This window comes from Halichoerus grypus, chromosome 9, assembly GCF_964656455.1.
Source record: "Halichoerus grypus chromosome 9, mHalGry1.hap1.1, whole genome shotgun sequence".
NCBI classification, from domain to species: Eukaryota; Metazoa; Chordata; class Mammalia; order Carnivora; family Phocidae; genus Halichoerus; species Halichoerus grypus.
The window spans coordinates 1,009,337-1,036,332 of NC_135720.1; the positions used below are offsets into that span (position 1 = coordinate 1,009,337).

Consider the following 26,996-nt stretch of genomic DNA (forward strand, 5'->3'; position numbering starts at 1 on the left):
CGGTGCAGGATTTGGATGAAATAAATCCTCCCTCTCCTCTTTCTCAGTCATCTAACTGCAGAAAATAAAAGTTTCCGACTTCTTCTTAAGTCAAATATTTATTTTGCACATGATAAATGAGTTCAGCCATATAATAGGCTCATCCATACATCGACTCCTCCCACCAGCAGATTGCTCTGCATCGTAATGATTGTGACTCATCTGGTTTAGAAAGACCTTCTCAGTCTGGCTGATGTGAAACTTATTCAAAACCCTGGAACTTGCAATCTTTCTCTTAAGCAAAAAGGGGAGTTCCAGACAATCTTGCTGGTTGTATTTATAGCATCTTATTTCCTGAGAGAAGACAGGAGAAGTGAGTGCTTGCTCTCCCCTCTTGCGAGGCTCCTCCTCTGCCGTCCCCAGCTGGAGGGCCGCCGGAGCGGGCGGCACCAACACCGCGTGCCAGGTGCTCAGAGCGAATGCGAGGTCGGAGGGGGATTATGTCACTCCTTCGAAGGATGAATTAAACGTGCTTCCTCCCGTGTCTGCCTGACAGCACCACCCAGGAGAGCGGAGCATATAAAGCAGCCGCTGCTGCCGGGCGGCCAGTGCGGCGCCGACCCCAGCCCGTCTGCGGGGACGGCTGAGCGTCCTGCACGGCGCACACCTGGTCCCCCGGCCCCGGCCCCCAGCACCGCTCAGGCCTCGCCTCAGCCCTCGCCTCAGCTGCTTCACGTGCCAGGTAAGGACTTTATACAACTATTACAAAGTCATTGCATTGTACTTTAATTTTCGGAAACGGCTGTTCTGGTTTCTGAGAAGGGAGAAGGAAAAAGTGCCACATAGATTGATAATGTGAGGTGGGGCTCGTCTGAGACCCCGTCTCCCCGCTGCGAGCAGAGCTGGTGTGAGCCAGCCCCGGGGAAGCGTCCTGTCCGCGGGGCTCGTGCGGGGAGCTTCCTGGGCGGTCGTCCTGTCTGGCAGTCCTCGTGACGCTCACGCGTGTACCTGCCTGCAAGCCTGGGCACAGGCTCGTGTTTTCAGCTACAGGGTAAGAAGCGTTTGTCGTGGACAGGGGACCGTGTGGGAGGCGTTCCAGAAAAATCCTCCTGAGAGAGTGAAAACAGGATCAGAGAGATTATAGAGGCTCCGACTCTAAACATCATTAAGAGCTCAGAAGTGTCTCTGAGTGTTATTAATGGATAATGGACCAAGTGGGTGAGGACCCTGGAATCCAGCTGTGGTTGCAAGTGGGGGCCGGTCTGCACAGGAAGGTCCGGCCTGGGCGTCCCTGCAGGAGGCTGCTGTGTGGCCGGGCGGGGGGCTCAGGGCGGGGGGGCTCCTACGCGACCCTGTCCCTCCTGACAGACGGAACTAGAGTTCACTCAGGAAAGTTATTGCTGCTTTGATTGCTGATATAAAAGAATTGTAAAAGATCTTTATGTGTTCTAATTGCATTCTGCTGTAGAAAGTCTTTGAAAGTCTTTCTTTGGAAAAAATAGAGCCGTAAACACACGGAGAGTGTGTGGAAGTCAAGTGCCCGGTGAGGACAGCGTGCGTCCGTGTGTCTGTACTGCGTGTTGTCTGGGACACAGCACGTAGTAAGTGGGGCGACTGTCCCAGCCAATCCTGGTCTTGCCATGACCCCGTGAGACCAGATGTGACCCCCTCACTCATTTGGCCAGAGTGCTGACACCCGGTGACACTCTTCTTTTGGGGACCAGAGGTTTGGTTTTGTTAGTAACAGAGTTCGAGTTACTCTGGTTAAGTCGACACTCAGGAAGCTGGTCCTCCAGACCTCGAAAAAGTGCATTTTGGAGGGAGCCCACCTTTGCCAGAGCCAGCCGTCCCCCTGTGTCTGCAGGGGACGGACAGCACGCATCTGGTCGAGGGGACACGGGGGGCATTCCGGATGCACTCACCACTGTTGACACTGAGACCACTTACGGGTGCTCACTGAGTGCCCGGTGTCCTTCTGAGTTCCCTAGAGCGCTTCCTCGGGATCTCAGCCCTTCGAGCAGCCAGATAGCGGCATCCCTACTGCGCTGGAAAGTCACGGAGAGAGTGGTCCAGGGGACAGCCGTGCAGGGCGTTCAGCAAACGCCTGCGCCCACCGTGCTGCGCCCGCCCTTTACAGTACGGACTCACTTAGCTCAGTTCTCCCCGTGACCCTGTCAGTGGGTGCTTCAAACGACCGTTCTTCATTCGGCAGGTGACGAAGCTGAGGTGGGAGTTTGAGTAGGCCGGCGTCGGTGGCACGGCCCGGAGCCCGCTGTGGCCCGCCTCCTCGCAATGCGCGGCTGGAAAACAACCAGGCCCGCGGACGTGTCCGTGGAGAGGTTGCATGCCGCGGAGCCCAGACTCCAGAGGGGCCCGAGGGGCCTGCACAGCCGCCCCTGCTCCTGGGGCACACTCCTCCCTCCCAGGAGCACGGCTGCTTCTAGTTCACCAGATCCTTCTGGAGAGGCGCTGCTTGGCTTCCTTCAGCGCTGAGCTGCTCAGGAGCTTTGCTCTCCTCCGAGGGGAGGGGCTGGGGTCTCAGTGCTGGCTTGGATCCAGAGCCCGAAGCAGCCTACTGCTGGGAGGGACCTCCGTGTCCCCTGTGCCGGCACACGAGGCTGGGGCTGGAGCACCAAAGCGGAGCAGGGGTTAAGAGCGGAGCGGGCTTCTGTCCAGCTCTCCTGAGTTCTGGCCCAGCGTCTGCTGGTCTGAATCACGCCAACTGAAAATCCTCAAGAATGGAAAAACAGGCCTGCAGGAAAACGGAAGAGCCGAGTAAAAGTGATTGCTCAGTAGAATGCTATGTTTTTTTGTGGTTATGATACACCAATTAAATTTACTTCTCCTGCACACAGTTAATATTTATTCTATTTAAGTCATGCACAACTTTTGTTTTCTTGGCTATTCACTCAAAGATGTCTTCATAGATGATTTTCTAAATAATGCTGATACTTTCCTAAATTCATGCTTCCTGGGTTTAAGTCTTGACTGCACTTCTCACCAGCAGCGTTGCTCTGGGCAAGCACTTAACTCTTCTGGTTCTTCATTTACCCATCTGTAAAATGGGATGGTAATAACAGTATTTGCCTCCTAGGTCACTATGCGGATCAAATAATGTGAATACTGTGATTAGCACGGTGCTTTGTCAACACATGCTACTCCCATAAAAACTAGCTACAGTCAGGAGAGCCCCCTTTGAAAAGCTAATTTCTTATCTAGCATTTACTTCCCACAAATCCACTTGTTTTTGATTCTGATGCACAAACAGTTCATGTGAGTGAAAATTCCAGCCGACACGGAAAGTTGCTGCTGTGTACCTGTGTAACGGGGGTCTGATTCCTCCGTAGGGTTTGGTGGTGGACGGCAGGATGCTCTGGACGCTGGTGGTGCTCGCCCTCTGGGCCTCGTTCGGCATGCAAGGTGAGTGTGGACAGCGTCTCTGGTTGTTGGGGCTATCGGACCCCAGCAGGTAACGTGACTGCCATTCCTTAGAACATCCAGATCTTTCTTTTCAATAAATATTTACTTACTTTTGAGTCCACATATTAAGAAATTACTTATTTTTGGAAAATCTAGGTATTAGAGAAAAATACTCTTTCACCTAGAGACACAACATTTGCTGTGCACATTTAGCCTTTTTTTTTCACATGCTGCATTTGTAAGACTGCAGGTGGTTGGTGCTTTAGAACTCTTTTATTCCCACTTTTTCCCTACTTGAAAATATATCATAAATATTTTCCCATGTGTTTATTTTCATACAACATGGTCTTTAAGGACTGTATAATGTTCCATCAAAAGATAATCCTGATAATTTTTAGACCAATCTCCATCTACATCATTACTTCATTATCATGAGTATAAGTAATGCCACCAGGAATCCAGTTGTGAATAAATCTCTACTAGTATTTGTGTTTATATCCTTAGAAAAAGTTCCAAAAGTAAAATTGCTGAGTCAAAGTTTTGAATTATTTTAAGGATTTTTGATGTATTGCCAAATGGCTCTATTAAAGGTGGTAGAATTCACACTTGGATCAGCAACACTGTGAATATAATGTTTGAACTTGCCACGTAGTAGATGGAAAGCTATGCTTCGTTTAAAATTTCTGTTCAGTAAATTATTTTCAATTATTTAAACTGTTATATTTTGGGACGGTCCGATCACTTTTCTTTCCAGTCGTTCAGATGGTGACTTAAAACCATTGATTTGCAGACTTGAGACCCACCACTGTCTCAGTCTCAGAGCGAGTCAGTAAGTCTAGCAGAATATACTTCTGCAAAATAAAGAGATACAATGTAATGCGTGTAAGTCACATGATCTTTATAGGAAAGCAACATGTAATGCATCCATAGCAAGGACAGAGGCCCGTTTCCTTTGCAGGCTTGTTTTCTGGGCGATCAAATGGTAGAGACAGGGCCCCACCTAAGGGTCGGATCTGGGTGGGAGAGCAGGAGACGGATTCTGGAAGGTGTGCGGAACCCACCTTGGGGCAGTGCTTCCTCCCCCGAGGAAATCTGGCTGTGGAGAAGGCCAGCTAATCTAGACAACGTGCTCGGTTTACCTTCTGGTGCATGCTCCCCGCACAGTCAAGGATGGAAGCAAGATCTGTGACCAGCAGCTGTCTCTGGGGCCCCGCTTCGGGAAGCAGTCCGGAGAGAGAGGATAATGGTTTTATGTGAAAGTTGCCATTAGCACCCTGGTGGAAAGGGAGGGGAGCCCGGGGACGCCCCAGGCCACACGGACTCAGTCGCACATGAAATCACGGTTTGCTCCCTGCGTGTAAAAATCCCCCCCTGGGTTCCCGCTCGCCCTGCCTGCTGGTAACCTCCCTGTTCTGTCCGCGCCGGCAGCCGGTGGCCAGGACGAGGACATGGCCTTCAACCTTTTCAGCATCAGCAACATAAACAGGAAGACCATTGGGGCCAAGCAGTTCCGGGGGCCTGACCCCAGTGTGCCTGCCTATCGCTTCGTCCGCTTTGACTACATTCCGCCAGTGAACGCAGATTACCTCAGCAGGATCGCCAAGATCATGCAGCAAAAGGAGGGGTTCTTTCTCTTGGCCAGCCTGAAGCAGGACCCCAAGTCCCGGGGCACGCTCCTGGCTCTGGAGGGCCCCGGGACCTCGCAGAGGCAATTCGAAATTGTCTCCAACGGCCCAGCAGACACGCTGGACCTTACCTACTGGATAGACGGCACCCAGCACGTCATCTCCCTGGAGGACGTGGGCCTGGCTGACTCCCAGTGGAAGAACGTCACCGTGCAGGTGACCGGGGAGACCTACAGCTTGTATGTGGGCTGTGACCTGATTGACAGCTTCACGCTGGATGAGCCTTTCTATGAGCAGCTCCAGACAGAAAAGAGCAGGATGTATGTGGCCAAGGGCTCTTCGCGAGAAAGTCACTTCAGGGTACGTACGGCAGGGTCGTGGCAGACGCGTGAGGCAGGGGAATGGGAGCTGGGAGCGGACCGGCAAGGGCCTGTCTGCTGGGAGAGGTCAGGCCCAGCCTGGGAGACACACGCCACCCTGTGCGGACGCGCAGAGACATGCACACAGAAACGTCACATGTGCATACGCACACGCATGTACACACTCGCACACACAGCCACACACGTGTGTATACCGTATGCATCCACGTGTGCGCACACCAGTACACACATACATGCACAGGAGTGTGTGCATGCCTTCCTCAGCCACAGATAAGCAGAGCACGTTGTCCCAGGTGTGCTTTCTTACCTGTGCAAACGGTCACTGGTTTCCAGACTGAAGACATATTTGATGACCAAGGCATCAATGTCCTGGCAATCCCAGGCTCCGTATGTGGAACCCACTGCCCGCTCCCTGTTTAGCACTGAGATGCTGGGGGAGCAGATTAACGGTCACGCTTTTTAGGAAAAGGGCTGTTGATTTATGAGGGGATAGCTCCATGTTCATCTTAAAATACATTCATGTTGAAGTAGTTTTTGGAAGATCTTTCTACAGCCACAAGCGTTTAGAACCACAAGGGCGTCAGGGCATTGCTCTCCTCCAGACCTGCCTTCTTTGGAAATCAGTGTGTCTTTAAATTCAGTTCTTTGAGTAGAAGGCTAGAGTCCTCACCGGTCGTTGAACGAGGCTCTGGTGGCCGTCAGGAAGGTCCTGTGGGCCCTGCCGAATGAGCTGCTGACTGCTCACGGGGTGGAAGGCACTCTCCCCTTTGAGAGACCACGTCTGTGATTAGACCATGGGCACTTCTGAGACCGTTAGCCAGAAACCAGGAGTCAGCCAAGTCCCCTGCCAAGGAGGCGCAGCCCAGAGCACCCGACCGGACATGTTCGGAAGACAGAATTAGCACATGTGTCTTGGGGCCACCCCCCTGTCTTCCTATGTAAGATCCCGGGTCTATGCCGTGCTGAGAGCAAAGCTTCAGCAGTAACGGACGCGGGATAACCCACGATAAAGAGAGCTCAAGCCTGCAAGCGTAAAAGCACGGAAGGAAATGTTCTTGCTATTTAAAGATCACATCTTATATTTTCAAAATGTCACTTGGCTCAGCCTCAAACATTTGATGTTTGTCCACTGCTCTATTTCTCTCCTCATGTGTATTTCCAGGGTTTGCTGCAGAATGTCTACTTAGTGTTTGAAAATTCAGCGGAAGATGTTCTGAGCAAGAAAGGTTGTCAGCAAAGTCAGGGAGGTAGGTGTGCTTTGGATAACATATTTCATGTTTCCTTTCTTGTCTTGGATGGATTTCTACTATGATGTGTGTGCGGTGTGTGTGTGTATGTGTGAGTGTGCATGAGTCTCTCTGTGTGTGTCTGTGTCTATACATGTGTGTACGTGTGTGAGTGTGGTCTCTGTGTGTGTGCATGGGTGTGTGTACATGGGGGGTGCTGGTGGGGATTTAAGAAGAAGTATTCTAATAAAGTGCCATTATTGTCTTTGAGTGAGTTTGCTGGTCAACTTAGACATGTTGACATCTGCAAATGATAAACTGCTTGAACGATTAATTTTGAATATATTTTAATAATCCAAAATAATCCATTTTACAAGCCAAAAAGCCAATCCCTGCATTTTAACAGGAATACATGCAAATTTTCCAGTCTATTAATGTGTGAAGACCATCTCTATAAGCTAACACCACAGATATTTGCCCCATGAGGTTCATGGGGGTTTTCTCATGCTCCTCACAGCCGTTGACAAGCCCATTGATGAAAACATCTACACTGTTGGGACCATTGACAGATCATCTCACATCGTGTGTTCATTGCCTTTTGCATTTGCCTCTGGCTGTAATTTGACAACATGTTCTTGAGCATTTACTTTATGAAGCCCAGTCTGCTGGGCTCTTTAAACTCAATGTCAGTGAATCTTCAAAATGCCTCTGGGATGGGCTTGTTTGTTTTTCAGTAAAGAAGCTGGGGCTCCGGGGTCCATGGCTGCTGGGTGTGACTACCCATGGGCTGGCCGCCCACCGGGTCTCCTGGCTCAGGTTCCCGTGGGTTATTGTCATTGAGACCCTTCTTTGTGTCAACTGCACAGTCTGACACATAAATCGTTCTCTTACAATCGATGTGTGGAGAGCGTGGAGGATGTGATGTCTAATGCTCAACGGTGGCTCTGTGACCCACACTCCCCCGAGCTGGGAGCAGCACTTGGCCTGTGTAGGAGCCAGGACCTCGTGTGTCTGCCCTGCTGGCGCTGGGATCGCCGCTCGGCCGGCCGGGGGTCACCTCAGAGGCTGTGCACCTATCCATCTGCACATTTCCCCTGGAGGGTCAGTTAAGTACAGAGCAGGAAAGGAATTCGGAGAGTGATTTTTAGCCAGACACTGGAGTGGAGAGAGCTTGGTAGTGCTTGCCCCTGTTATAAGCCCCTCGTTTGCAGTAGCTACTGGGGCTCAGACCTCATCCCCTGCGTCTCCAGCCCAGCTAACTTGGCAACTATTGGTCCCTGTGATTTAAGCCATTGCCTTTTTTGGGGGGAATGTGGTCTTTAAAAAGCAAAAAGTTCAGAAAAACCTAGGATAGTAAATGGACATCTGACACTAACCGCGTGGGAAAGTTCCACAGACTCAGAGAAAACAGAGTGGTTCTCGGGGTGCCTTGACTCGAGGGGGCTGTGCTGTGTTTACGGGAAAGCTGAGCACCCTTCCAGGCGCTGAGCCCCGCGGGGTGCGGAGACCCTTCACCCTCGATAGCAGGAGAAGGGGACTCCAGTCCGGGTCCCAGTCTACCCACAGGCGACCCTGCCGTGCGTCTCGTCAGAGGGATCGTGCTCTGTGACTGTAGGGTGTCCCATCCTGAGGAGCTGCTCTGGGGTCTGTCTGAAATCAGGCGGTGGTGGGCCGCGGGGCACATTCGTGGGTGCTTCACAGTTTTTAATCTGGTACCCGTGTGCAGTGAGTGGTATGTTTATGTTTGTGGGGTATGTGCCCGTCCAACCAGCAAGGTGGGGGAGCTCCCAAGGTCAGTGTGATTGGGGCAAGGATTTATGACCAAGTAATAAAACCTCAACAGCGAGAGGCCCAGCAGAATGATCATGTTCGCAAGGTGTAACTCAGCAGTGAGACGCCAAGAGATGCAGGGCATCTTATTCCCGTGACACTCACGTGGTGGGGGGCACGGCCACGTCTAGGCCGGCCTGGCTTCCGCGGGGGACGGCCCCTCTCTCTGGACTGGCCCAAGTCCGTTTCCAGTTTGTGTCCTAGCCCGTCCTGTGGTGGGGACCCCAGAGTTTGTGCAGCTTACAGGGGCAGCGAGGGGGATCCCCTGGTTGAGTGTCTGAGGGATCTGCCCTTCCCTCCAGGGGACGCCGCAGGGTGGACAGAGAGAGGACGTGAGTGCGAGGGAGGGCTGGTGAGGTCTGACAAGCCGCTGATTAGCGTGAAGACAGCTGAATCCGCCTTGACGCGGAGCAAGTGGACAACGTATAGGGTGTTTGGAATAGAAAAATGGGCAAGCGAGGAGCTTGGGGGGAAGCCGCGGATTTCCCGAGAACATGTGGTGGGAAGCAGATCCAGTGGGGACGGAAGAACGGGGCTGTCACAGGAGATCGCCTCCTCTCGTCAGAGTCCCTCGCGGGGCGCAGGTCCGCCCCGTGTGCGTGGACAGTAGCCAGGCTCCGGGCTTCCGCTCCCGCCCTGTTCCTGAGCGTCACTGCCGCCCGGCTGGTGGCTGTCCGAGGCGCTGTTGGCAGGTGTCACCAAGTGGGCAGAGTCCTGTTTTACCAGCAAGGCCGTGATGGACGCGGTGCCGTCACTCGCTGTTCTTGGGCGGGCCTTGCGCCCGCGCGGCGTGGGCCCGGCCTTCTCCGTGGCACCACCTCCGCGTGGCCAGGCCGCGCTCACCGAGGTCCCTGTGCTTCCCGCAGCTGAAGCCAATACCATCAGTGAGACCACAGAGACTCTGCACCTGAGCCCGCAGGTGGCCCCCGAGTACACGGGCCCAGGTGCGCACAGGAGGCTGGAGGTGTGTGAGCACTCCTGTGAGGAGCTGGGCACCATGATCACCGAGCTGTCGGGGCTGCACGTCATCGTCAATGAGCTGCACGAGAACCTGCGGAAAGTGGTGGGTGCGGGCCGGCCGCTTCCTGGGGTGTTTGGCGGAGCCGCCGGGCAGGGAGATGGGCAGGTCGGGGGCAGAGAACTCAATCACTGAGGCCCACGGGCTCCACGTGCTCGGGACGGTTCTCAAGCAGGGGACGCTCGTGTCCCCAGCAGATTCAACTTCTGAGGGAGAAGGAGGTGCTTTTGTGGAAAGCCTGGGTGCGGCGAGGACCGGCCGTGGAGGTCTGGGCCGTAAGGACACGGGCAGGAGGTACCCGCCAGGCGCCCAGCGTATCAGGGAGAAAGCAGAGACTCGGGTGACGGGAGCCAGCCCCCCTGCGATGTGCTCTCTGCTGGCTCGGGACGGGAACATCGTGGCGCCCACGAGAAGGGAGAGAGGCAGCAGGGGGGACGGCCCGGAGGGTCTGCAGGTCTGGGGTCTCCTCCTGCCTGGAGAGTGGCTCAGTGGTGGGGGGGTGCCCGTTCTCACCCTCTGCCCCCCAGGAAAGGGCCTGGAGCCACGTTCCGACCGTGGCCCAGGATGGGGTGGGGCCAGCTCAGTTTCCACTCTGTGGGGGGTAGAGACAATGTGCGCGGCTACAGGGGCTCGTGGCAAAGGCTGGGCGCCTTCTGGAAACTTCCAGCGTGTATGTGGCCCTGGGGCAGGAGGGGGGCAGGAGTCCCAACCACGCCCACCCTGCGTGGGGCAGGAAGCTGGGACTCGGAGGCAGGAGGCCTGCTCTGTGGGCACTCTTGCCACGTGAGGGGAGAGTCTTCCCGGGGGGCGCTGGAGGCCTCGCCGCGCAGACCCGGGAGCCGCCCAGGCAGGAGGGGATGAAAAGGGCTTTGGGACAAGTTTGCTGAGCTTGGACTCGGGGGTGGGGCACGTGTGACCTCCCCGAGACCTCATGGACAGAGTGTTTCTGTGCATTCTGGGGCAAGAGAGGACCCATGCCTCCCCTGCTGGTCTGCGGCCTCGAGGCCGAGGTCACAGGCTGGGGATTCTCAGGGGGCTGTGACCCCACCCAGAAGCCCCCGCGTGCGGGGGGAGCCCATAGCGCATCAGCGGGGGGAGCGGCAGAAACACCTGTCGGGTGTTTCACTTTCACTTACTTGATTTTGTTCAAAACCTGATCATTCTTCTAGTCTGTACCCCAAGACAGCAAGAATTAGGTCTGTGCGCATCCTCGCCATTGCGTTCTCAGACCGGGCCTGTCGTTTCTGGAAGAATGTGTGAATTCACAAATTGGGTGTCAGTTTTCAGTGGCGCTTGGCCGGGAGGGTCCCTTCCCCGTCCCGCACCGCCGGCCGCCGGGCCCCGAGGCGCAGTTGGCCCCAGGGCTGGAGCCCCCCGGGCAGGCGTGCAGCATCCGCGAGCTCCCGACCGTCTGTGAGGCGATGGCCGCAGGCCTGCCCGGCCACGGTCGCTGCCGCGGGGCCCTGCCTGGGGGAGGTTCCACGTCAACCAGGCGGCTGCGTTGCCTCCCGCAGGGCTGGCGGCTCTAGCCCAGACCGCGGGCGCTCTTCGGTCAAGGAGGCGCGTTCTTTCTGGTCTGTGAGCATGGTGAGTGGGTGCGTTGTATCCGTCTACGCTGAAACGTTCCCCTCAACCTTCCAGTCGAACGATAACCAGTTCCTCTGGGAGCTCATCGGCGGCCTGCCTAAGACGAGGAACATGTCCGCTTGCTGGCAGGACGGCCGGTTCTTCGCGGAAAATGAGACGTGGGTGGTGGACAGCTGCACGAAGTGCACCTGCAAGGTGAGGCGCGGGGACGCTCCTCCTCTCGGGGGCCCTGCGCGGGGTGGCCGCACCCCCAGTCTTCCCTGGCGAGCCACAGAACACGTGCAGCTGCCTCAGCAGACCCGGTGTGGGGGCCGTGCGGGCGGCGTTGACCGTAAGTAAGGCTCCAGCCAATCCCACCGCTCCGCACAAAGGAAACCGAACTCCAGGAGGTGAATGACCGTCCCACGGGGGGTGGGAGGCGGCCGGGGTGGAGCCGGCCAGCGCGTGTAACCCCAGGTGGCTCCGCGGAGTCCGGGGGGTGCAGGTCACTGCCCACATGGTGATCGTAGGTACCTTAGCCTCTTCCCCTCGGTCAGCGGGCCCCGTTTCCACCGATGGCGGCCTCGGGGTCCGCAGTGCGCACAGACCTGGCCCTCCTGCCCGTGGTGCGCGGATGGCCCACCTTTATTTCCAGTGTCTGTGATGCCAGGACGGACACAGCCATCCTCCCTGCCCTTCCCATGCAGCGCTCGCGCCAATGCTTGTTCTTTTAAAGGAGTGTTACACGGACCCCTTTCTCTGCCTGCAGAAATTTAAAACCATTTGCCACCAAATCACCTGCCCCCCGGCCCCCTGCGCCAGCCCATCCTTTGTGGAAGGAGAGTGCTGTCCATCCTGCTTGCGCTGTAAGTGCACGCGGAGCTCGGGGCGCCGCCTGCTCTCCTGCTCTGAGCCCGAGGCTTTACCTGCAGAGCCGCCTCCGGCCCGGGGCCTTGCACGCGAGAGCAGGAGGGCTGCGATCTGCCCACTGCACGGGGTTAGTTTTATGGTTAAAACGGACAGTATTAAAGTAGACCGTGTCCGTGCGAGTGCTTGATGCGCCTTAGAGCGCGGCGAGAGATGACAACACGACCCCGAGAGGCAGGGCCCACGTGTGACTAGAGGGAGGCGCTCCAGGCCGTGGAGAGCGGGCTCCGTGGCCTTATTCTCGTCTGGTTTCCTGCTTTCTGGGACCTTTAATCCTCGCCGGGCACGACCGCGGGAAAGCATTGCGTTTGGCGCTCACCAGCCAGATCTCTCGCAGGAAGTTACTGTCTTTCTCTTACTTACAGATTGTAATTCTCTCGGAAGAATTTCTTTGCAGGAAATTCCCTTTTCATTTAACTGGTCCCGATTTAAATTATTTGGGGCTAAGTTTGGTGACCTGTAATTTCAAGCAAATTGGAACATTTCCTTATCATATGTAACTCAGCAGTGGAGGTTAAAATGGAAGCAAACTAAATCTTAGTAAGTCCCATAAAGCCCCATGTAGACATGATTCTGGACTCTCTCCTGTGAACCATCCTAAGACATGTGTAGGCCCCTTCCCTGACACGGGTGATGGGTGGGGCTCAGTGCGCAGACGGTGGACCCCGTGGTCTCTGTGGCGCTCTGCGGGCATCCCCACGTGCCCCTCCATCCCGCCCGGGAAGGCAGCCCCGAGCGCTGACCCAGGTGTGGACGTCGGGTCACTGGGGTGAGCCCCACCGGGCGCCTGCCTCGGGGGAGGGTGTACTCCGCACGCCCGCCTTCCCCAGCACACGGCTTCTGCCTTGCGGGCCCTTCACGGGCCGGCCCGTCCCGCGGCCACCCTGGGCAGAGGCTTGACAGGCCCTGTGCTTCGCCCGCAGCGCTGGACAGCGAGGAGGGCTGGTCCCCATGGGCAGAGTGGACCGAGTGCTCCACCAGCTGTGGCTCGGGCACCCAGCAGAGAGGGCGGTCCTGTGACGTCACCAGCAACACCTGCCTGGGGCCGTCCATCCAGACGCGGGCGTGCAGCCTGGGCAAGTGTGACAATCGCAGTGAGTGTCGGGCATGGGGCTGGGGGGTGGGGTCGGTGTCGCCAGCCTTTGGGTCTTGGGGCCTGTGGGGACGAGCTGCATTTCTGGGGCCCCTCAGGCTTGACCGGGGGCTCCTGCGGGGTGAAGCTCCTTCCCCTGCTAGTGCTCCCCGCCCCCACCGCTGTGCGTGAGTGAACGCCGGGGCAGCGGCCGCCCTGACGTCCTTGTCCTTGTCCGTGTGCTAGTCCGGCAGGACGGGGGCTGGAGCCACTGGTCGCCTTGGTCGTCCTGCTCAGTGACCTGTGGCATCGGCAACATCACGCGCATCCGGCTCTGCAACTCGCCGGTCCCCCAAATGGGGGGCAAGAACTGCAAAGGGAGTGGCCGCGAGACGAAGGGCTGCCAGGGCGCCCCATGTCCAAGTAGGTGGGGTGAGGCAGGGCGGGAGCGGGCGCTCGAGACAGTGGGGACACGGGCTCCGGGACCAGGCCACCCCTGCCCGGCAGCATCGGGACCGGGATGGAGCCCTCGAGGCGCCATTGAACTCTGGCTGGCTCCTTACTGGAAGCGGGCTTTGGGGTGAATCCAATCGCTTGCGGGCTCTGACCTTGCCTGAGCTCATCCACGATTAAGGGAACATCAGCCAGAACCGTGGGAGCTGTTTCCGCGTGCCCTTTTCTGGGGGCCCTGTGGATGGCCCGGAACGGTGGGTCTCAGGGGACGGCTTGCTGTGCAGCTAGACCAGGGGGCAGGTGCCCAGAGACCTTCCAGAAGCCCCATTCATGCCCTGCACGACAGCCCTCGGAAAGGAGAATGCAGGGAGCTTCCTCTCGCTTTTAAGCTGTCCATTAAAACGAACGTGAGCTCTTCCCTGACTCGGCGCCCCTGCGCGGCAGGGCCCAGCCGGCCGTCAGCTTCCACTCCCAGCCCGTGTGATTTCTCTTCCAGAGGTGAAAACCACCCTAACCGAAATCCGCCGTCTGCACTACCCCGAGCTTAGGGCCACGGCACACACCCCTCCCGAGTTGCCAGCCCTGTGTGGAGCCCCCGCTGCACCCGGCTCTTCCCGCGTAGGTCGCCTCCCCCGCTGACGCTCTGCGCTCTCTGCTTGCAGTCGACGGCCGGTGGAGCCCGTGGTCCCCGTGGTCGGCCTGCACGGTCACGTGTGCCGGCGGGATCCGGGAGCGGACGCGCGTCTGCAACAGCCCCGCCCCGCAGCACAGGGGCAAGGACTGCGTGGGGGACGTCACGGAGCATCAGATGTGCAATAAGAGGAGCTGCCCCATAGGTGGGTGTGCGGCGGGGGCAGGCACACGAGCAGAAAACCAAGGGCGGAACAGTAGGAAGACAGACAAGAAAGATGGGCTCGCGCCGGGACCCTGACGCCCTGACGCCGAGCTCGTCAGCGTTCCTATGTAAACACGGGACACGCGCGGGGCAGCAGGGAGCGTTTGCGTGATGACAGCCATCGTGCCCGTGTAGCTTCCGTGTTCGTACCGTCCAGGATCTAGTCTTGGAGGTGTGACTGCAGGGCGCCCCCGGCCTCCCTGAGTAGCTCAGTTTCCTGCAGCTGAGCCCCTTGGGGCGTCCTTCCGCGCGTGGCTCGGGGACCGCGAGCCCCAGCTAACCCCCCTGCGTCCTCCCACGCAGACGGCTGCTTGTCCAACCCCTGCTTTCCCGGGGCCCAGTGCAGCAGCTTCCCCGACGGCTCCTGGTCCTGCGGCGCCTGCCCCGTGGGCTTCCTGGGCAACGGCATGCACTGTGAGGACCTGGATGAGGTGGGTGCCCGCCCCGGGGGAGGGGCGCCCGCGGAGCCGGGGGCGGGACTCACGCCTGCACATCCCGCAGTGCTCCGTGGTCACGGACGTCTGCTTCGCCACGAGCAAAGCCCACCGCTGCGTCAACACTAACCCGGGCTTCCACTGCCTGCCGTGCCCCCCTCGTTACAAAGGGACCCAGCCCTTCGGCGTCGGCCTGGAGGCGGCCAGGACCGAGAAGCAGGTGAGCAGCCCGGCCCCATGTGTGCTGCGGAAAGGCTGTAAATCCGTCGGCAAGAGCCCAGGGCACCAGGCAGAGGGGGTGTGGAGGAGAACGGGCGGCCTCCCTGGGGCAGGCGGAGGGCTGTGGGAGCCTGTCCACCACCCCAACAGGACGGGCGGGGGGGTGGGGGGAGCGGAGCTTTCCTGCAAGGAGCCCGAGGACGGCCCACGGTCACCCGTGGGCTCAGATGTCTTGCCGGTCCTGCTCTGGAGCCGCTGGGAAGCACCCCCAGAGAGCATCGCTCCGAGTCTCTGGGTGCCTGCCCGGCACCTGCTGTCCCTGCAGCACCGAGGGGGGCCCTGCACCCCTGCGCTCGTCCCCGAGCGCCCACCTCAGACCCTGCACGTGAGGGGTGGGGTCTCCGTGTGTCCTCACCATGTGGCCCTTTTCCCGCAGGTGTGTGAGCCTGAAAACCCGTGCAAGGACAAGACCCACGCCTGCCACAGGCACGCGGAATGCATCTACCTGGGGCATTTCAGCGACCCCATGTACAAGTGTGAGTGCCAGACGGGCTACGCGGGCGACGGGCTCATCTGCGGGGAGGACTCGGACCTGGACGGCTGGCCCAACAAGAACCTGGTCTGTGCAACCAACGCCACATACCACTGCATTAAGGTGAGGGCTGGGGCGCCAGCCCCCCAGGTGCTGACCCCCGGGGCTGACCCCAGGTGCTGACCCCCGGGGGCTGACCCCCAGATGCTGACCCTCAGGGGCTGACCCCCAGGTGCTGACCCCCAGGTGCTGACTCCCAGGTGCTGACCCCCCAGGTGCTGACCCCCAGGTGCTGACCCCACAGGTGCTGACCCCCAGGTGCTGACCCCCGGGGCTGACCCCACAGGTGCTGACCCCCAGGTGCTGACCCCCAGGGGCTGACCCCCAGGTGCTGACCCCAGGTGCTGACCCCCAGGTGCTGACCCCCAGGTGCTGACCCCCAGGTGCTGACCCCCAGGGGCTGACCCCGCAGGGGCTGACCCCCAGGTGCTGACCCCCAGGTGCTGACCCCCAGGGGCTGACCCCACAGGGGCTGACCCCCAGGTGCTGACCCCCAGGTGCTGACCCCCAGGGGCTGACCCCGCAGGGGCTGACCCCCAGGTGCTGATCCCCAGGTGCTGACCCCGCAGGGGCTGACCCCCAGGTGCTGACCCCCAGGTGCTGACCCCCAGGGGCTGACCCCACAGGTGCTGACCCCCAGGTGCTGACCCCCAGGGGCTGACCCCACAGGTGCTGACCCCCAGGTGCTGATCCCCAGGTGCTGACCCCGCAGGGGCTGACCCCCAGGTGCTGACCCCCAGGTGCTGACCCCCAGGGGCTGACCCTGCAGGGGCTGACCCCCAGGTGCTGACCCCCAGGTGCTGACCCCGCAGGGGCTGATCCCCAGGTGCTGACCCCCAGGTGCTGACCCCCAGGTGCTGACCCCCAGGTGCTGACGCCCAGGTGCTGACCCCCAGGTGCTGACCCCGCAGGGGCTGACCCCCAGGTGCTGACCCCCAGGTGCTGACCCCCAGGTGCTGACCCCCAGGTGCTGACCCCCAGGTGCTGACCCCGCAGGTGCTGACCCCCAGGTGCTGACCCCCAGGTGCTGACCCCGCAGGTGCTGATCCCCAGGTGCTGACCCCCAGGGGCTGACCCCGCAGGTGCTGACCCCGCAGGTGCTGACCCCCAGGTGCTGACCCCCAGGTGCTGACCCCCAGGGGCTGACCCCCAGGGGCTGACCCCGCAGGTGCTGACCCCGCAGGTGCTGACCCCCAGGTGCTGACCCCGCAGGTGCTGACCCCGCAGGTGCTGACCCCCAGGTGCTGACCCCCAGGGGCTGACCCCCAGGGGCTGACCCCGCAGGTGCTGACCCCGCAGGTGCTGACCCCCAGGTGCTGACCCCCAGGTGCTGACCCCCGGGGGCTGACCCCCAGGTGCTGACCCCCAGGTGCTGACCCCCAGGTGCTGACCCCCGGGGGCTGACCCCCAGGTGCTGACCCCCAGGTGCTGACCCCCAGGTGCTGACCCCCAGGTGCTGACCCCCGGGGGCTGACCCCGCAGGTGCTGACTCCTGGGGCCTGACCCTGCAGGTGTTCATCCTGCAGGTGCCTCCCGCCCCCCACCCATCCAGGCATTCCCATTTGGGGCGGTTGTGGCCGTTTGGACATAACTTATGGGTCTAAACAACTGGGAGCTCTGGGTGGTTCCAGCTGCATCCTCGGCTCCACATGGCTCCCTTTCTTGAGGTGGTAACTTGCTGGAGAGCGCTTGTGTTTCGTCACATTTGTGGGACTGGGGGGGTCTGGGTGTGATGGCACCGGGGAGCCCTTTGCTGGCTCCAGGCGTGGCCCGGGTGGGTCTGTTCTGTTTGGAGGCCACCCGGGGACTTCTGTGGTGCACGGGGGAACAGACCTGAAATGCAGCTCAGGTTTGAATTAGAGCATCGCTGGAGTCAAACAAAATGACTTTTCTAATTAGGTCAGTTATGCACATCTGTGAAGAGCTCACCGGGGAGATGATTTGGACTCTAGCCTCAGTTTCTGAGCGGGTGTCCACACCCGACTCCTGGCGCCTGTGGGCTGGGGAGGGCGCGTGAGTGCGGCTCTGTGAGCCGGGTCGCGGGGAGCAAGGGGCCCGCGGGCTCGGCCCTGCTCCAGGCTTCCCGAGCGGCGGACCCTCCCGCTCTCCAGGTTCCTGCTCTCGGGGGGCAGCTTCCCGGGGCTCCTGGGCGAAGCACGCGAGCTTCCCTGTCTGGCGGCACCGCAGCAGGATGGCGTCCCCGCTGAGGACGGCTCCCGACCTGGACGGCACCAGTGCGGTGCCCCCTGAGCGTCTGTAACTCGCGTGCATCCTGTGCTCGCAGGACAACTGCCCGCTGCTCCCTAACTCTGGGCAGGAAGACTTCGACAAGGACGGCACCGGGGACGCCTGTGACGAAGACGATGACAACGACGGTGTGGACGATGAGAAGGTGGGGCCCGCGGGGCCACTCTGGCCTCCGGGGTGGGCGGCCGGGAGGGACAGCCCCACCCCGGGCCCCATACACGTCTGTGGCCCGCATTCCCTCCCACGCGACGCCGCATGGCAGGGCGCGGGCTGTGGGCGACATGCGGTGACCAGCAGTGCGTCGGGCCGTGGGCGCTCTGCTGGGACGTCTGCAGCAGTCCAGCGTCTTGCTCTGCTCACAGGGCCGGCCCGCTCCTGCGGGGGCCGGGGAGGAGCGCGGCTGGCCCGCCAGGCGGCATGCGCTTGCCTTTAACGCAACGCCCACCTGCTAGCGCCCTCTGAGGAAGGTGTTGCCGACGTGCGTGACGTCCCGTGCAGCCCAGCGGGACAGGCCACTGGTTCCTGATCACGGCCGCCCCCACCCGACCCCCGAGCCCCCGGCCGGGTCCTCACGCGCCAGCTCACTCGCGCGATGCGACGTACCTGCTCTCACCACGAAGCCCACAGCGTGCCGTCTTTGTCACAGGGAGGCAGATGCACTGGGCTGGGTGACGGGCTCCGTCTGGACTGCGCGACTTGCAGCCCAGCGCAGTTCCCACGCGGGTCCCGACTCCTTCCCTTGCGTTTCCCTAGGACAACTGTCAGCTTCTCTTCAACCCCCGCCAATTCGACTACGACAAGGATGAGGTCGGGGACCGCTGTGACAACTGCCCGTATGTGCACAACCCTGCACAGATCGACACGGACAACAACGGCGAGGGGGACGCGTGCTCCGTGGACATCGACGGGGACGGTCAGTCCTGCTCCTGGCCGTAGACGTGGGTTCACGACCGGGAGTGGCATCGTCCTCCCGTGGGCGTGGTGTGAGCCGGCGGGCGCGAGATTAAACGGTGCTTAGCTGTTCCTGCGGGAGCCCAACCTCACCCGACCCGTCCTTCCTGGGGCCCGTGGGGGGTCGCCCGCCTCAGGACCTCCCTTCATAGAGCTGCAGACGTGGCATCTTCCTTCTTGTGACCCAGGCCCCTAGTCCCGCGCCCTGTGTCCTTCGCGCTTACCCCCGTCAGAGCCCCAAGAGTGCAGTCCCATCTCCTCACCAGATCGCGCCTCTGAGACATGTCTGACGGCAGCGCCTGCCTCCCTGTCCGAGGATATTCCCCCCATGCCCTTACTTCTAACAACTCATGAGTCGGCCGTGGCAAAGCTGCCCGCAGGGTCCCCCAGGTCACGTTCCGCGCGAGAGGCTGGTGCCCTGGAAGGGGGCTCTAGTTTAAGCTCAGAGTCTGACATATGTTCTTCCACGAATCCAATAATATTTACACTTCACCGTAATCTTAGGTCCTTTTGTGTGAAATGAAAGTTTGGCTGGAAGTTGCTTAGTGCAGTAGGAAAAGCCCTGTGCCTTTTCCGTTTTCCCCTGGAATACCCACAGATGTCTTCAATGAGCGGGACAACTGTCCCTACGTCTACAACACTGACCAGAGAGACACGGACGGGGACGGTGTGGGCGATCACTGTGATAACTGCCCCCTGGTGCACAACCCCGACCAGGTAACTGACCACGTGCTCGATCTGCTGCGTCCACGGGCAGAAGGGGGCCTGGGGACCTTATCAGCCGTAGATAGATGTGTCTTCATGGCTTATCCATTAGCTCTGCCAACGAGTGACAGCAGAGGCTTTTCAGTAATTTTAATTGAAAACATTCTGAACTCAGCGCTTCACTCTCGTATCTCGGTGGCCGAGGGCCAAATGCGTGGGTGCCTTCGCCGCCCTTCCTGAAGGGACCGTGCCTCCTTCCACTTATCTTCCCGTTTCCCTGAAGCAGACATGGGAACGGGCTTCTCCAGGTTTGCCTTCGGAAGACACCGAACGTAACGCATCGCGGTCGTGCCTGGGCTATCCCGTCGCAGATGACGTCAGAAAGGCACTTGGTTCTGTGGCGTTCATTCTTTCTGGTCTTCTTTTCGTGACGTGAGCCTGTGGAGAGCAGTCGTGGAGGGTGGAGCGTCCCGAAGCCGCCCCCTGACGCCGACAGCCCTCCCCGGGGCTCAGCCGCTCAGGTGCACGAGGCGGCCCAGGCCCGCACCCTGGGTGGGCGCTCAGCATGGGTCCTGCTCTGTCCCCCAGACCGACGTGGACAATGACCTCGTGGGAGACCAGTGTGACAACAACGAGGACATCGATGAGGATGGCCACCAGAACAACCAGGACAACTGCCCCTACATATCCAACGCCAACCAGGCTGACCACGACCACGACGGCCAGGGTGACGCCTGTGACTCGGACGATGACAATGATGGGGTCCCTGACGACAGGGACAACTGCCGGCTGGTGTCCAACCCAGGCCAGGAGGACTCGGATGGTAGGTGCCACGCGGGGAGCCCATGGCCCAAGTCTACGGGGGCAGGGGCCACAGCTACTGGCCGTCTCTGCAGAGAGGCGCCCGTTACAGACGGGATGAGGTGGGGACCCGGCGTCATGACAGTGAGGGTTGGGACTTAGTCTTTCGAGGGCAAAGCAAGCAAAAAATGGTGGGTGTGAACTATCAGGAAAAGGGACTGGTTTTCCAGGCAGCTGACCCCACCCAGGGGGCCGCCGCAGGATTGGGGCCCCAGGGAGGGTCTCCAGTAGATAATGAGGAGCAGGCCGTGCTCGGGGCTTCTGGGGAAGCGTGAGAAACTGGCGGCAGGTGCGTGTGGCCCTGCTCGGCCTCCAGGAGCGGAGACGGGGTGTGGGCGTCTGAGCCGACGTGACTCACACGTGCACGGGCACTCGGGATCAGAGGGTGGCTCCAGGTTCCCCCCCGAGCCACGTGGATGTTTCCAGTGGGACACGGGAAGCCTGTCTGGACCCACGGTGCTCCGCTCAGGCCGCCCTGTGGGACGTGTGGGGGGGCGGGGCCGGCCCGCCCAGAGCGCGCAGGGCTTTCCCGTGTCCTCATGCATGCGGGCGTGTGCGCCTGCGTCCCCCTTGGTGGACGCATGTTACTGGTTCCCAGAATGTGACAGGAGATTAGCTGAACTTGGTACCTTTTTCTCCTTCTGAAGCAGTTGGCTCCCAAACGAGCTAATGTAGGAAGCCTCCATCGGCCTGGGGGTGGTCATGCTTACCGCACACGGGCCGCTGTGGGGGCCGCAGTCCCCCGCATGCAGCCGGCGGTCTGGGCCTGCCGCGCACCCCCACTCTTTCTACCACCTCACTGACAAGTTGAAAGAAGCTTCCAGAAAAAAGAACCTCCCCAGGGAAAGTCATTTATAGAGTAAGAACTCTGCTTTAAATCCGAAGATCTGGGGCAGGATGATGAAGAAAGGTCGTGATAGAAGTTCTGAAAACTATCAGAAAGCAAAGCTGCAAGTTCAGCTTGTCATTCTAGCTGAGAGCCCCCAGGCCCCGCGGCCCAGTGTCGAGTGGGGACCCTCGGGGCATCCCAGCAAGCGTGTGAGGATGCTCCAGAAAGGCAGATGCCAAACCATCTACTTTGTTTTCTCGTTCTCCTGCTTCTCCTGGCGGCAGGGGACGGGCGTGGGGACGCTTGCAAGGACGACTTTGACAATGACAGCATCCCAGACATCGATGACGTGTGTCCCGAAAACAGTGCCATCAGCGAAACTGACTTCAGGAACTTCCAGATGGTCCACCTGGATCCCAAGGGCACCACTCAGATCGACCCCAACTGGGTCATTCGCCATCAAGGCAAAGAGCTGGTGCAGACGGCCAACTCGGACCCCGGCATTGCTGTTGGTGAGCCTTGGAGATCTGCGCCGTCCTTGGTTCCTGGGGACAAGGTGCCCAGGGAGCACGCGGGAGGCTCGTGGGGCAGATTAGGGAGGTCTCTCGGGAGTCCCTGTCCTTCCACGTCTGCCTAAATGGTCTCGACGAGGGACTGGGGAGTCACACATTGGGAATTTCATGCCAGTATGCCATTTATTTTATGGATTTGGTCTATGAAATGTTCCATGATACAGTAAAGCTCAGTTAACACTGCACGTGGGGTCTGAACATATCAAATCCCACACTTGTCAGTCACGTCCGGGTCGCAGACCCCGAGGTGAACCTCGTAATATCTGCATCCACTGACCCCGGGCTAATCCCGGCCTTTCCCTGAAGGCCGTTTCTGACTGAATCCTACCACTGAATGTTTCCCTGGCACCCAGGTTTTGATGAGTTTGGGTCTGTCGACTTCAGCGGCACGTTTTACGTGAACACCGACCGGGACGATGACTACGCCGGCTTCGTGTTCGGCTACCAGTCCAGCAGCCGCTTCTACGTGGTGATGTGGAAGCAGGTCACGCAGACCTACTGGGAGGACCAGCCCACCCGGGCCTACGGCTACTCTGGCGTGTCCCTCAAGGTGGTGAACTCCACCACGGGGACCGGCGAGCACCTGAGGAACGCCCTGTGGCATACTGGGAACACCGAGGGTCAGGTGAGGATGCCCAGGCAGCCGGGTGCCGGGCCCTTGGACTTGGCCCTGCAGCCACCATGGCTTCTCAAGAGAGCAGGCTACGCCCCATCCGAAGATGCCCCCTCCATGTTGTCATCAATTTTAACTCAAGTTACGCTGGTTTTAACCCTCTTTTATGGAGAATCTACCTGACTGAAGATGCCAGGCCTGGTGCTTTTATAACACAATTGATGATTCTCTCGTAAGTTAAACACGTTTCTAGAGATAGGGAGAACTGGGTTTTAAGGTTAGGTGTTTTGCTGAAGGCCCCGTGTTGAGGCAGCAGAGGGTGGAGACCCTGAATCCATGGCTCTTAGCTCGGGACCACACTGCTCCCTGTCGGTGGATTCGAGCCACACGAGAGATTTAGGCCTTGAAACCCACCAGTCGGGCTCAGGGCTGCCAGAGCCGCAGGGATGGATTGCAAAGTAACGTCTTTGTTTCCCATGTGGCGCTGCGAGGCGTGGTCAACACTCAGGCGCCAGCTGGACTCTGACTGATGTGTTCCCGCAGGTGCGTACATTATGGCACGACCCCAGAAACATCGGCTGGAAAGACTACACTGCCTACAGGTGGCATCTGGCCCACAGGCCCAAGACGGGCTACATAAGGTGAGCGAGGCTCAGCGCCGGCTCCTTCCCCCAAGGACGCAAGTCTGAGCATTAAAGACATACCAGCCAGTGGGAACTCTAACTCACATGCTGTCCTCCGGTCTCTTCCGCTTCACGCTTTCTATCCTGCATCTTCTACTGCACATCACTTATTAAAAAAATCTATGGAAGAGGAGAAAATCAAACTTGTCTTATTCATGTAACTCGGAGGATGATGAGCATCTTTCCTCCTAATGAATGTTCTGGGCAAAGGACAGAAAGTATACGTTATTTTTTGAAAGATTTTATTTATTTATCTGTCAGAGAGGGACAGTGAGAGAGGGAACACAGCAGGGGGACCGGGAGAGGGAGAAGCAGGTTCCCCCCTGAGCAGGGAGCCCGATGCGGGGCTCGATCCCAGGACCCTGGGACCATGACCTGAGCCGAAGGCAGATGCTTAACCAACTGAGCCACACAGACGTCCCCAGAAAGTGCAAATTAACTGCATCTTTGCAAAATTAACATGTTCTTCATTCAGAGAACAGATTCATAGTTATTTCTGGTATGTGAATGGCTGAATTTAAAACACATCTTCAAATAAAACTTTCACAGATATCAAGCTAACAGTATTTTGCTCTTTTGGCATGGCAGCTTTTGTAATTGATTTTGATGAAAACAAATGTGAATGATTTAAAAATTTTTTTTTTTTTTTGCAAAGTTAAACTTGGCTAGAAAGGGCAGGGCTGGGTTGGATTCTTCACGGAGGCCAGGACTGTGTGTCTGCAGCGTGAGCGAGCGGACCAGGGCAGGGAAAGCACAGACGCGCTGTCTGGGCGTGGACTTTCCTCGCCCACGAGCCGCCCTCCTGTCGGGGGGGCGGGGGGTTAGCGCATGCAGTCCTGCTTCGGGCACTAGGGTTGAGCCCCGTCCTTGTCACCACGCAGTCCCAGCCTAGTGGGCCGGTGCAGGTGAATGCATGGCTTCGACACCATGTGCAGGCCACGGGGAGGGTGGCCCGGGTGGTGGGGACCTGGTGCCCAGGCAGAGGGGCCTGGAAGTGATCCTCCCTCCACCGGGCAGATGTTTGGCTCTTGGAGCTCGGGACCGAGAGCTCTCCGACTGTGGCTGAGGGGCCAGTTACGGGGAGTGGGGGGTCGTGGACCCGTGACCTGTTGCTGCTGCTGGCTACATGAGGAGAGAGCTGACCTCCCACCCCCCGGCATTCACGCCCTCTTTCTTTCTCCTGCGCCCTGTTTTCAGAGTCTTAGTGCATGAAGGAAAGCAGGTCATGGCGGACTCAGGACCAGTCTACGACCAAACCTACGCTGGTGGGCGGCTGGGTCTGTTTGTCTTCTCTCAAGAAATGGTCTATTTCTCGGACCTCAAATATGAATGCAGAGGTGGGTGAGAACACCATTGTGTGGGCGGCACAGAGCATGGGGAAGGGACATGCATTTTAACTTTCCTTTTATAAACACAGCACATTAGGGCAATAAGCAACTGTTTTGTTTGGTCAGCTTTTTTTTGTTTGTTTGTTTCATTATCTATTTGTTTTAAATTGAATGTGAATTCCTTTGGTAGAACAAACACTTTCCAATTATTCACAGGCTCTGCCTATTCACATTGTGCTCTATCCTTTAGCTGTGTACATTTTGTATACCTTCTGGACCTCTAATGGCATTTTAGATTGTTACCTTTGCTAAAAAAAGGGAAAGAAGGAAGGGAGGAAGGGAGGAAAGGAGGAAGGAAGGAAGGATGGAAGGAAGGAATGGAGGAAGGAAGGGAGGAAGGAAGGAAGGAATGGAGGAAGGAAGGGAGGAAGGAAGGAAGGAAGGAATGGAGGAAGGAAGGGAGGAAGGAAGGAAGGAAGGAAGAAGGAGGAGGGAGGGGAGGGAGGAAAGAAGCAAGCAGGGAGGGGGATCTCTGCAGTTATCTCTCGAAGAATGTATTTGAATCACAATATTGCAGACCTGGAAGGCTGCTCCCATCTGGTCTGACCCCATACTTTCATAAGTGTGTGAAAATATCCCCTCCTACTCATGAGGTCAGTGAGGCTCCGAGGTACCTCTCAACAATCACACACTGAAAATTACACATAAAGCGAGAAAGGGAACATGAGAACGTTGCTTCTGGTGATGTGTTTTTTTTCTGTCGGTTGGGTTGTCTTTCAAGACATGACACGTTCCCTTCCTTCTTTCCACGCATGCATCCAACCATTCATACATCCGTCCATATTGTGGATTTTTAAAAACTTAAGATGATGCTTTAGGTTACAGGTAGAACAAAATAAAAGAAAACAAAACCCACGGTCCAGCCGTCATAATTCCGCTCATTGTTTTTTTTCTTTTTGTAGATGTCTAAGCAAGACTTGCTGTACTTCCAGACATGTACTGTAGATGCTGTTACCTAGACCCCACCATGTGCTGGTGCTTCCAGCTTCTCTGTCTTTAGCAGCAGCTCCTGTCCTTGATCTTGACGTTGAGGGTCGTTCACCATCATCGACCCTGAGCCCAAGTGCCTTCAGAGGATCAGTGTCGGTGGACATCCAGCCCACTACAAGAAGGCAGCTTGATGACGCGCGAGACTTTCTGTGCAGTGACAATTGAGCATGGCATTACATCGTTTTTTTCTTGTTTGTTTAAAAAGAATGACGTTTACATAAAATGTAATTACTTATTGTATTTATGTGTATATGGAGTTGAAGGGAATATTGTGCGCAAGCCATTATCATAAATTAAGCAGGAAAAATATTGCTCCGCGACTTTCAGTGCTTGAAGCCATTTCCGTTCCTGGGTTAGAGCTGCTCTGCGGTAGCCGGTGGTCCCGTTCGGTCGACCCCAGAGACGGGGCCGCTGGAGTATGAAGTGCCGTGGGGGCAGAGAGGGCAGGAGACCGGTCGCACGCGTGGGGAGCCAGCCCTCTAATCGGCACATTAGCAATAATGACGAGAACAAACGGAAGCCCCTTCCCCCACGCCCCTGCCCCCCGCGGAGGCCCGCGTACTTGGCAGAGGTGCGGCTGTGACTGAGGGGGGCCCGCCTGCACAGCGGCGCTAGCGGGTCCCGACGTGGGCCCAGCAGCGCCTCCGGTAGGGCGGCTACCACCGCACCCCGCAGGCTGGAGGGAGCGCCCCGGCTGTCCCCTGATTGTGCCTCCTCACTGCCGGCTTCCTGTCGAGCTGCCTTGCCGATCTCTGCTACCAGAGAGCGGACCAGTGGGCGGACACAGCCGGACGCGCCCAGCATCTACTGCCTGTTCTAGGCTTTGAAACGATGCCAAAGTGGCTTTTACCTAATCTGGCAGCACTTTCCACCAAGGCTCCAGTTAAAACTGTTTTGTTAATATTTATTAAATGACTGTAGATGCAGCTTCATTCACCAGTAACTTATTTTAAATATGTCAAGTTACACGTGTCGCACAATTACTCGGAATAAACATATAACGCATATATGATAATATAAAGATACAGTTACAACAAAATACCTTCCTGTCAAGATACAAGCTTTACAACAGTATGTCGTCATGATAAAGCGTGCTAAAAACGGAGGGGACTAGTCGGTGATAGTGAAGAGTTTGTGGTGGAACCTGAACTGACACTGTCATCAGTAGCTGTAAGTCGGCCTCTTCCCATTGCCCGTCTGCTGCACGTAGGACTGAAGACTTGGAAGGCTGCGGAAAGTCAGCATAAGCCTTGCCAGACACACCCATTAATCAGTCATACAACAATAGACACAAGTTTGTGTGTGTTTGTTTTTTGCCTTAAATTGCATGATCTTCCTACAGGAAATATTAATCTCACTCCACGTAAGGGGTTTAAGAAGAGAAGTGTGTCTTGTCTGAGGCGGGCAAATCTTTCTCCCCTTTCTGTCGATGGCGATCTCATGTCTATGTAAAGTAGAGAGGATCCATAACTTTTGTCTTAACTTGCACATTTCATTTGATAAAGTTATGTTTGTTGCTTC

The 26,996-nt window shown here is 57.9% G+C and overlaps 1 protein-coding gene across 1 annotated transcript; it reads left to right on the forward strand.

Annotated features, from left to right (window-relative positions):
- The first annotated feature begins 453 nt into the window (after positions 1 to 453).
- THBS2 (thrombospondin 2) lies at positions 454 to 26,996 on the forward strand. The gene is made up of 22 exons (XM_036104352.2): positions 454 to 721; positions 3,327 to 3,399; positions 4,828 to 5,384; positions 6,567 to 6,651; positions 9,327 to 9,523; positions 11,120 to 11,260; positions 11,814 to 11,910; positions 12,895 to 13,065; positions 13,290 to 13,466; positions 14,159 to 14,332; positions 14,695 to 14,822; positions 14,893 to 15,045; positions 15,481 to 15,699; positions 17,921 to 18,028; positions 18,637 to 18,796; positions 19,433 to 19,551; positions 20,128 to 20,362; positions 21,514 to 21,741; positions 22,155 to 22,426; positions 22,958 to 23,055; positions 24,295 to 24,434; positions 25,388 to 26,996. Exons 2-22 carry the CDS (start codon positions 3,348 to 3,350, stop codon positions 25,393 to 25,395), a joined length of 3,519 nt encoding a protein of 1,172 aa, XP_035960245.1. The 5' UTR covers positions 454 to 721; positions 3,327 to 3,347; the 3' UTR covers positions 25,396 to 26,996.